The sequence below is a fragment of the Macrotis lagotis genome, chromosome 2 (assembly GCF_037893015.1).
Source record: "Macrotis lagotis isolate mMagLag1 chromosome 2, bilby.v1.9.chrom.fasta, whole genome shotgun sequence".
Lineage (NCBI taxonomy): Eukaryota > Metazoa > Chordata > Mammalia > Peramelemorphia > Peramelidae > Macrotis > Macrotis lagotis.
In genome coordinates this window covers 128708781-128719582 of record NC_133659.1, presented here as the reverse complement: position 1 = coordinate 128719582, position 10802 = coordinate 128708781, and the positions used below count along the sequence as shown (strand labels likewise).

General features: G+C 39.4%; 1 protein-coding gene across 1 annotated transcript; it reads right to left on the bottom strand.

Moving 5' to 3' along the window:
* Window positions 1–2132: 2132 nt before the first annotated feature.
* DEGS1 (delta 4-desaturase, sphingolipid 1) lies at window positions 2133–10769 on the bottom strand. The gene is made up of 3 exons (XM_074222780.1): window positions 10579–10769; window positions 6866–7608; window positions 2133–2555 (listed from the first exon to the last, which is right to left on the bottom strand). The coding sequence occupies exons 1-3, from the start codon at window positions 10658–10660 to the stop codon at window positions 2409–2411; spliced, it is 972 nt and encodes a 323-aa protein (XP_074078881.1). The 5' UTR covers window positions 10661–10769; the 3' UTR covers window positions 2133–2408.
* Window positions 10770–10802: the final 33 nt, after the last annotated feature.

Sequence of the window (10802 nt, the reverse complement as noted above, 5' to 3'; positions counted from 1 at the left end):
CCTCTGGGTAAGTCCCTGCAGTCATCAATAAAGAGAGAAATCACTGTAGAGAAGGCTCTTCACCTTCCTCATCACCTCCAGCTACTAGACAGCAGATAACTGGTCTGCTTCCAGGTCAGCAACTCATGGCCATTAAATGTAGACAACCTGGCCTAACTGAAACAGGGGGGCAGCCTGAGGGGAGACAGAAGGCAACCTGATGGAAACAGTCCAGGGTCCAGGAGCCTTGAAAGGAACACTTGGTCTGGCCCAGTGGCAAGGGAGTGATTTCAAAGCAGAAACTAAGGCAAATTTTCAGTATAAATAACATTAAAGAAGAGGCATAATTATCTGCTTTGCTGCTGTCTGTAAAGGACCATGGGACCTTTCCATCTTGACCTATAACTGACATCTTCTCTATGATGTTGCCTCCATTACAGTGTGTGTTCCTTGAGGGCAGAGACCATTTTACCATGTTATATATTTCAAATATTTTAAATATTTACTTTATAGTGTACTTAGCACAGTGCTTAGCACTGATCTCTCCAGTTATTTGTGATCTCAATTGCCAACATTTATGATCTTTTCTGTCTTTATTCATCTGGACCTCCCTACCTGACAAGGCAGCTCCTTTTTTTTTAAAAGGTTTTTGCAAGGCAATGGGGTTAAGTGGCTTGCCTAAGGCCACACAGCTAGGTAATTTAAGTGTCTGAGGCTGGATTTGAACCCAGGTACTCTTGACTCCAGGGCCTGTGCTCTATCTACTGCACCACCTAGGTGCCCCAGCTTCTTCTTGATACTGTCTTTATTCTTTTACCTATATAATGATTCTGGTTTCTTTTGCTTCTACTCCTATATATCTGACCAGTCCATTTTCTGTGACTAGTCGTTTCCTTGCCTGGTAGATTTGACTTGCTTCACATCTCTCAACAGACTACCTTCCTGTTGCATTATTTTTCTGTAGCACAAATCTGATCATGAAAATTGTCCACCTTCTTAATAAACTCAAATGATTTATTATAACCTTTGGGACTGAATTCAAAGTTCTCTGGATTTCAAAACTCTTCATCACCAGCTTTTTCCAGGTTTCTTATACCTTTCTTCCAAGTAATCTTTGATCCAGTGACATTGGGCCTCCTTGTTGATGCAGGAACAAGATGTTCACTCCCTTAGCCATAGGCATTTTCTCAAGAGGTCCCCTATTGTATGTTAATTCTAGGATCTTCCGTTCTTCTAGATCCTATTTAATCTGCACACAGTACCTAAAGCTGTGCCATGTGAATAGGTATTCACCTCCCTCCACAAACCAGGAAATAGTTCACCACAGTTCCTGAATTTTCTTTTTCATATAACTTACTGTCCCTACTTTATTGAATTCCCTTTTACTTAGTTTTTTGTGGATTTAAATCTAATGAATTCATATCTGAGAAAATGAAATTACCATATTGAACGGACTTTTCAACAGCCAAACCCATTAGACTGTGAGCTCCTTAAGGGTAGGGCTGTCATTCACCCCTTTTCTATTGACAGAGTTGAATAGCTGGCACCAGGTAAGTGGTTAATAAATATCGGATTGATGAATGTCACCTTAACAGGAAGGTAAAAAGTAGCACTAGCCCAGACCTCAACCTTTAAAAGGTACCGATTCACCAAAACAGACACTATAAGAACTTTCAATCTGCTCTTTCCTTCTGCCAGGACCTCTTTTAGGATATCTAAAACTCCATTATCTGCTATTTGTGAGTTATGATTTTAGCTTCTCCCCCACCTCCCCCGAATGAGCAATGAAAAAAAGCAAGAAAAGAAACAGTTGCAATTAATAATCCAGTTTATTTTATGTGTGCTTAAGTTCAACTTTGTAATTTCCTATAGACAATGAAGGTAATATATAGATGAAATAAGAAATGAGTTAACAGAAACAAAGCTTCTTAAAGTCTTTTTTTTTACAATATACCTTCCATAAAATGTTAACACTGCTAAATATAGTTTTTAAAAACGTCATGTAATAGCAGAGAAGCAAGTTGAATCATGGTTTCCCATTCAGGTCACACAGGTGAAAATTAAATATAGAAGCATGTTCATTAGTTAAAAGCATTTAGAATCTTGAAACTTCTTGTAAAACTCCTATTTGGAAACTGTTCAGGAGCAGTTTCTAAATCTTTTTACTCTTTTTTTTAAAGGTTTTTGCAAGGCAAATGGGGTTAAGTGGCTTGCCCAAGGCCACATGGCTAGATAATTATTAAGTGTCTGAGACTAGATTTGAACCCAGGTACTCCTGACTCCAGGACCAGTGCTTTAGCCACTGCGCCACCTAGCCGCCCCAAAATCTTTTTACTCTTAAAGTTTAATTATTCAAAATATAAATATAAGGGAAAGTAATATACACAAGGAAGAGCCATTTTAAAGCTACTATGAAGGGTTTTCCTTCGTTAATCCTGTTTTACTTCTCCTTTTAGATGCCTCTTCACTCTAGAATAGGGACTTATAGAATCATCCATCACAAAATCATAGAGCACTCTTATCCAGGAGGTATACTGGGGTAAGTTGTCATAATATTCTGCTGCTATTTTTTTCACCTGCAGGAAAAAAACAACCAAAACACAAAAGATAAGGCATTATGAATAGTATGAATACTTTATATACAAGTAACAGGTCTTAAAATTATAAAATGTTTTCCCTTATTTTAGGGATTAAAGACTCAGATACAGGCTAGACTATCTCAAAACTAAGGTTAACTTCAGAACACAAAACTAAATTTAAAGTAGTTTGCATTGCAAAATAAATCTGTCCAGAAAGATTCAGACAGTTTCTTTAGCAAAATGAGGGACTGTGGGAATAGTAGAAGGGAATGATTAGTGGCCCCCAAAACAAGCTAGTTATTTAGCAAATCTGAATTACTGATATGACTTCAAATTACTAGTAAGTATCTGGGAGAAAAAAAAAGAAACAGCAGGTCTAGATTTTGTGAAGTTTTAAGTTATCTTTTCTTAGAAAATGAATAATTTTCAATAATTTCACTACAAGTCTTTGCACATATGGACCTAACATCCCCTGCCTAGTAAACAATGGACTCCCTTTTTCATTTTATTTTGCTGTCCCTAGCACAAGCTCCTTTCATATAGTGGGCCTTAATAAATATCTCTTGAGTTAACTTGAAAACACATGAGATTGAGTAGGATGAAGGAGATTTGGCTGCTGAAATGACCATTAAATATGGTTAACTTCATTTCTTATAATTACATTTGGATCCCCAAACAGATAACAAAGTAAGTAAAAGGGAATTCAAAAAGGTAAGGACAATAAATTACAAGAAAAAGAAAGATTATATCATGATGGAAATGATTACTTTTATTAAGAAACAGCAGCAAAATAATTCCTGGCAGGTGATGGAAGATTAACACACAACTGTAGGCACTACTAAGGTCCTTCAAACTCCCTTCTAAAGGCTTCAGTTTCACTTTTAGACTTCCAACTATATAAAATTCCTTTAAAAATGTTTTCTAAGATGGAACAGAAGTTCCTCCTTTTCTTTGGGAAGGAAGGAAGCAGCTTATAGAGTCTTAGTATAGCAGTGCTCAAACTTTTAGATATCAGGATCCTTTATACTTTGAAAATTCTTGAGGACCTTTAAAGAGTTTGCTTTTGTGGTTTATGTCTGTCAATATTATGCTATTAAAATTTGATAAAAATTTAACAATTCAATTAAAAACAAATGGAAACATTACATTACCATGATGATAATGTTGATATCAGACCCCTCTACAGGATCCTTGGACCACATTCTAAGTACTACCAGCCTTTTAGTAGTTTATAACCCCAAAGACTAAGAGATTCAGGGATTTACTCTCATCAGAAAGTCAGAGTTCCCCTCTTGCCACAGTGCCTTCCCTCTGAGATTACCATCTATTCAGAAAAGATATATCTGGTAGGAACAGTTAATAGCATGTTGTCTTTTCTGTTAGAATGTGAGCTTCTTGAAGGCAGCAGCCTGGTTTTGCCTCTTTGTATCCCCAGCACTGAGCAGTGCCTAGGAAACTTGTCATTAAGGTTTTGTGACCAAAAGACTTATGAGTGACTTGATGTTTGTCCTTCATTCTTGAAGACCATGACATCAGAAAGGTGATAGCATAACAAGCACATGAATGATTTGAGTGATGGGGGGGAGGGGGTCCTAAGTCACCAGTCTCCTTTTCTCCTCCAGAACCACCTGGATCCAGTAGCCAGATATGAATCAGGAGAACTGGAGATGGCCCTGGATGTGAGGCAGTCAGGGTTTAGTGACTTGCCCAAGGTCATACAGCTAGTAAGTGGCAAGTGTTTGAGGCTAGATTTGAACTCCCATCCTCTTGACTCCTAGGCCAGTGCTTTATCCACTGTCCTACCTAACTGATGAGTGACCTAACATTTATTCTCCAAATATTTGTGAAATGTCAAATTATAACAAGTCCAAATAGTGAACTGACATTATCATTGAAGCCCATAGCTCATCAGTACCTTCAAACTCAAGTGTTATTTTCACAAGACTTTAGAAAATGGGCTAAGATTAAGATTTTAGTCTGAGAACTGAAATAGTCACATGACCTTAAGCAAGTCTTTGAGTTCTTCTTTTCTAATTCAAATGACCTAACTGCTAGCTAAAACAAATCTAGGATGGCTAATGACAAGACCTAACATTTTACTGGGCTAGCCACTGTGCCAAGCCCATTCAAATAGGATCCCATTTGATCCTCACAACAACCCTGGCAGGGAGGTGCTATTATTGTCCTTTTTTTTCAGGAGAGGAAACTGAGGGAAACAGAAGTCACATGACTTGCTCAGCTACTAAATATCTGAGGTCATATTTAAACTCAAGTCTTCCTGGCTCCAGGTTCAGCCCTGTATCCCCGGAGCCACAGACTAGATTCTTTTATTTGTGAGGAAGATCAGAAAACTCCTAGGACACTTTAACTAGGTGACAGAGAGAAATCAACTCAGAGTAGGAAATTAAGAATCCTTGCTGGCATCACTGCATTTGTGACAATTAACTCTGACAGAAATGCTAATTCTACCTAAACTAGACCAAGTTTCTGTAGTATACAAGGTCTATAGATAACAAAAAAAAAACCAAAAAAAAAAACCCATGATATCTCAGAAACTTTTGATTCAAAAGGTGTTGAGCTTTTCCAATTGAACCATAAAGAAAAAAAAAAAAGAATTCATTTCACCCATTAGGGAAGAGGCAACAAAAGAACAAAGCTGAAGGCCTGGCCCCACACATTTGCTATTCAGACTTGCACATGGCTATAACGACAGAGTAGCTGCACAGTGGTGTAAGATTACACCACAACTGCTTGGTTGTTTTAAGATTTTACTAGTGGTAAAGCCAATAAGCTTTAAAAACAAAACAAAACAAACAATACTCATAATTACTCATCCTAATGACAGAAATCCCTTATGTCTTTTCAAGCAAGGTAATCTATTAGGAAAAAAAATCACTCTGGAGAGAAAGGAGAAAATATGCTAGATCCCACCAAATGGAGACAGGAAATCCAATTATGTAGCCTTCTGCACGACAAAAGATTGATTAATAAAGAGTGTAAAGGAAAGTAACATTTGCTAATCCAGACTATATTTCTGAACTGTTTAGCATTCCCCAAGAAAGTTTGGCATACATTAGTAGATTCTTTAGATATTTTAAATACTTCTAATCTGTAGGTATTTCCCTTTGGCTAAGGGGACAGTTTTTAGAATTTTGCCTGGAGGACTTGGAACTCAAAGGCTTTTGGCATGTGATCTTTAAACCCATGACAGCTCTCTAAGTACTCCCAACTGTCCTTAGAGGTGATTATGATTTAGGGGAGTCTAGGAATTTTTCCATCACCTATGGCCACAAGATATCAGTAGAGCAGAGAGGCTTTGTGGTGCAGTGGGGAAAAGTGCTGAATCTGGAGCCAAAGGCTAAGGGTTCTAATTACAGCCTGCTATTTGCTAGTTGTATGTATGATCTTGGACAAGTCAACATTGTGCAAATCACACAAGAATAAAGGACACCGAGCAAGTCACTTCACTTGTGAGCCTGAGTTTCTGATCTGTAAAAAGGAGGGAGGTTAGGGGCGGCAAGGTGCTGCAGTGGATAGAGCACTGGCCCTGGAGTCAGGAGTACCTGAGTTCAAATTTGACCTCAGACACTTACTAATTACCTAGCCCTGTGGCTTTGGGCAAGCCAATTTAACCCCATTGCCTTGCAAAAAAAAAAAAAAGCCCTAAAAAACAAAAACAAAAAAAGGAAGTTAGGCTCCAGGATCAAATCAAGTCATTTCCAATTCTCCATCTATAACCCTAAGCTGGCTTCTCTGAAGAACTGTATACTATATTTTTTTTTTTAGTTTTTTGCAAGGCAAATGGGGTTAAATGGCTTGGCCAAGGCCACACGACTAAGTAATTATTAAGTGTCTGAGACTGGATTTGAACCCAGGTACTCCTGACTCCAGCGCTGGTGCTTTATCCACTGTGTCAGCTAGCCACCACTCTGTTACTACTTTAGGATAGGAAATGAAAGCTTTTCACAAATTTTCAGGAAAACTGATGTGTCTTACTTAAGTGATCCTGATCCTCTTTAGATTTCATCAAGAGTACTTTCTCACTGTCTATCTTAGTCATGAATCAGGCAGAGAGAACACTAAAGCAGTTGCATAAACCAAACTGGAAAGACAAAACGTTTTCCTCCTCACTGACCTTAATGAAGTGAACTCTTCTATTATATACAATTTGGGATTTTCTTAAAATAAGTAGCTAAGACTTTAAAAACCAATTTGACTATTCCCATCCAAATTAGGTAAGTCTAAATTCTAAATTCTCCTAGTTACATACAGAAACAAATAACCTTAATGAATGAGAAAATGCTTACCTTTGGAAGGTTCTTTCCAGGAATGTTGGGAAAGTCATGATGTTCATTATGATAACCTACATTGAAGGTCAGTAAATTAAGAGGTCCATAATAAGAAAAAGTTTCATGTCCTTTCAAAAACATGTAATGTTCAGCTATGAAATGTCCAGAAATTGGGTGTAAACCTAGGCCAAGTACTGAACCTACAAAAACATACACAAGAGATTTGATTCCAAAAAAATAGTAAACAAAAATGTCAAAACTCACTTGAACCAACACATTGATAACTTCTAAATAAGTAATTGGTTTAGGATTGATGCACATTGGTCGAAAAGCATAAATGACTGGCTGAAGAATAACCCATATAAATTTTCTAAAACGGGTACAGAAAAACCAGCCCTCAAAATCGGTAGGAATATCCACATCAATGCCGTCCCCTCCAAGGTAGCGATGATGATCCATGTGGTATCTCTTGAAGGATACAGAGTATGGAACACCAAAAGGAAGATTTGCAAATATTCCAAAATACCTGTTCCAAATAGCTTTGTAGTTGCCAAATGCCAAATTATGAGAGATCTCATGAATAGCTAAAGTCATTGAATGACTAATGCAGCTGCCAAAGGCGTAAGCCCAGAATATTACCCATTTCCAGTCCAAGTCTTTTACTAAGTAAAATGCAAACAACTGTGCAATGACCATCAAGATCACAATCCAGATCAAGCTGTAATCCGGTTTCATCAAAGATTTTATTTCTGGATACTTGGCTGTGAAGAGAAGAAAAAAAAATTAGGAACAAGAGAATAAATACTACAAATGAATGATCTCATATCTGAATTTAAGTTATATATAATTTTGCCTTTTACACTCAATGTAATGCACATAGCCTGTCCTAGTGTCAGGAAATCTTTGTTCTATATTTAAATAATAATGATAAATAAAATACCTGGCACTTACGTAACACTTTATTGTACCGAAACACTATCTGTTTAGATCTTTATAGTTAGTATTTATAGTGCCAAAGGTTTGCCAAATGTTTGCAGATATCTCCTTTGATCCTAGCAACACTATTATCCCCATTTTACAAGATATCAAACATTGCCAGGCAGAGGTGAAGTGACTTGCTCAGGGTCACACAGGTTTCAAATGTCTGACTCTTATAAGCAAAAGTTGTAATGAGTTACAGTAGATGAATGTCCTGAGCTAGCACCACTTGGATTTGAACCCAGGCTCCTCCTGACTGTTTTTTCCCCCTACTATGTGGAATTCTGCTACTAAATGGCTGTGCCACTTTAAGCAAAACAATCAGATTCTCTGAATTTTAGTTTCAACAAGGGCAAAATGAATGGAATTGGAATAGGTAAATTTTTTTTTTTAACTGCAGGTCTAAAATTCTGATTCTAAAATTGGTCTTGTTTATTTGGGGATGAAACTAATGATTTATATCTTTTCTTGTCTTTTATGTTCAATATACAAATAGTGAAATTTGAAAAAAAGGTTTAAAGTCAACAAAGCAAAACAAAAAAAAGCACCTCTGCATTTGAAAATGGGTATATTAGTGGTGAAAGGCAACTTCAGTAGAAGAGAACTGAAAAAACTACAACAGCTCCCCCCCATTCCATTTTTACTTCCTAGTCCCTAATTGCCATGTCTTCTGACTTGATTCATGTATGGTTCACATTTTTCAGTCACTCAAATGTATAAAGGAGAATACATTCATTACCAACAGAAAAACATTATTCACATTATTCTGGATCTAGCTGTATTTTGGCTATGGAGTCAGAGAAAGTGAGTTCAAAGTCTGTAGCATTCTCTGTGTCATCTAGAGCAAATTCAGAGTGAAAGGGATGGTCTTAATGCCTCTTAAGGTCCTTCCAGTTCTCTGTTATGAACTTATAAATTGTGATACTGCTGTATTTAATTTTCTTCTATGCCTAAAATCACTACCTGAACAAAAGAAAACTGCTTCAAGACTGAAAGCAGTGGCTGTCTTTGTCTTAGGATGACAACAGTTTTTTTTTTCAAGAGACTGGATCTTTCTGATCAGGCAAGTTACACACTAGAAGGAAAAAAAACCACTTTTTTTTTTCTGAACATGGAAGATGATCATAGTGGACATTAGAAGTAAAATTTGGGTACAATGGAGAGAGACTGAAGGCCAAGAGATCAGAAGGCTATAGATATAGAATTGGAAGGACTACCTTGGAAGACCTTAATTTGACAGTTGAGGAAGTTGAGACTTGGAGTGTTCGTTACATCGGGAACTACCTAGCAAAGCTCAGTCAAGAAGTGATGAGAGCAGGGGGTGGCTAGGTGGCTCAGTGGATAGAGCACTGGCCCTGGAGTCAGGAGTACCTGAGTTCAAATCTGATCTCAGACACGTAATAATGACCTAGCTATGTGGCCTTAGGCAAGCCACTTAACTCCATTGCCTTGCAAAAACTAAAAAAAAAGTGACGAGATCTGACCCAAATGATTAAGACAGGCATAGAGAATCTGGAGATTTTGTAGAGGTTCAACTGAAGGGAGAATTTAGCAACTACGGAGTTGGAATTAGGGTAAGAGAAGAGTCTTTAACCACAACCCTCCAAAAGAGGAAGAATGGCAAATGATGGGGTCAGTTTTAGACATGTTGAAACTAATGTAAGTTGACATTTTGACAAGGAAAAAAAAGCAATTTAGACTTACAGCTTTATTATATATTATCCTTTATTCTGATTTTGTTCACTTAGTATTATTAAATTTAATCATTTTTTTTTAAAAATTATGCATGTTTTATCTTCCTAGCTACATTTCAGATTCTTTAAGGATAAAAGCCATACTGCATTCATCTTTATTTGATCCCACACATGTCGTTATATATATATATATATATTCTTTAATTATTACAATTATTAAAAGAGGTACTCAATTCCTAATCTTTGGAAAATCCTTTGTAAAAAAGATGGCAAGTGATGAAGCTTTGTGGCATTTGCCTCCTTTTGCAGCAGCATTTAAACCCATAGAGGCTTAACCTAACATTCATTTAATTGAACAAGGTGAAATAAATAAAAGATATTAAAATTTATTTTAAAAAACATGCAACATTCATTCTGAGGGTTTAAAATCTCCTCCAAACTCTTTTTTTTAAAAGTTTTTTTATTGAGTTTACAATTTCCCCCATCCCCCACAGAAGGAATTCTGTCCAAATTCTTTTTTTTTCATTTTTTTTAGCTTTTTGCAAGGCAAACGGGGTTAAGCGGCTTGCCCAAGCCCGCACAGCTAGGTCATCATTAGGTGTCTGAGATCGGATTGGAACCCGGGCACTCCTGACTCCAGGGCCGGTGCTTTATCCACTGCACCACCTAGCCGCCCCCCCCCCATTCTTTTTTTAATGAGAAAAACGAGCAATTCTCGGGTTTGGAGCGTTCACGATGATTCTCGACACAGGTTAAGCGTAGGAGAACAAGGCGGCCGCGATGCCGAGGGCACGAGCCCCGGCCGGGCCCCGCACTCTGGGCCGGGGACGCGGAGGGGCGGAGGCCAGGGCGGGCCAGGCCTGCCGGCCCCGCACGGCGCGGTGGGCGCGGGCGGCCGCTCCCCCCCGGAGCACAGGCGGCGGCGAGCGGGCCCGGGGCCGCCCCGCGGGGGTGACTCGGGGCCCCGCCGCCCGCCGGGCCGGGCCCGCCGCGGGGGGGGGGCGGCCGGGGAGGCCCCCGCCCAGGCTGGCACATAACGGGCCGCGCCCGGGCCCTTACCCAGGATCTCCTTGCGGCGGTCTGCGTGCGGCTGGTCCGTGTACACCCACTCGAAGTCCTGCCGCGACACGCGGGCTCCCATGGCGGCGGCGGCGGCGGCCTGTCCCTCGCCCTCCGGACCCGGCGGACCCCGGCGTCTCGCGTCTTAGAGGCCGCGCGGCAGCGTCGGGCTCGTGGCGGGGGCGGAGGGTGGAGACACAGCGGCGGGGCGGGGCGGAGGTCAG

Excerpts from the sequence above, each read along its gene's own strand:
- DEGS1 (XM_074222780.1), bottom strand. The coding sequence starts at position 10,660 with ATGGGAGCCCGCGTGTCGCGGCAGGACTTCGAGTGGGTGTACACGGAC. Across the intron at positions 7,609-10,578 it reads CCGCCGCAAGGAGATCCTGG|CCAAGTATCCAGAAATAAAA; the intron begins GTAAGGGCCCGG and ends TTCTCTTCACAG. Across the intron at positions 2,556-6,865 it reads CTGGAAAGAACCTTCCAAAG|GTGAAAAAAATAGCAGCAGA; the intron begins GTAAGCATTTTC and ends TTTTTCCTGCAG.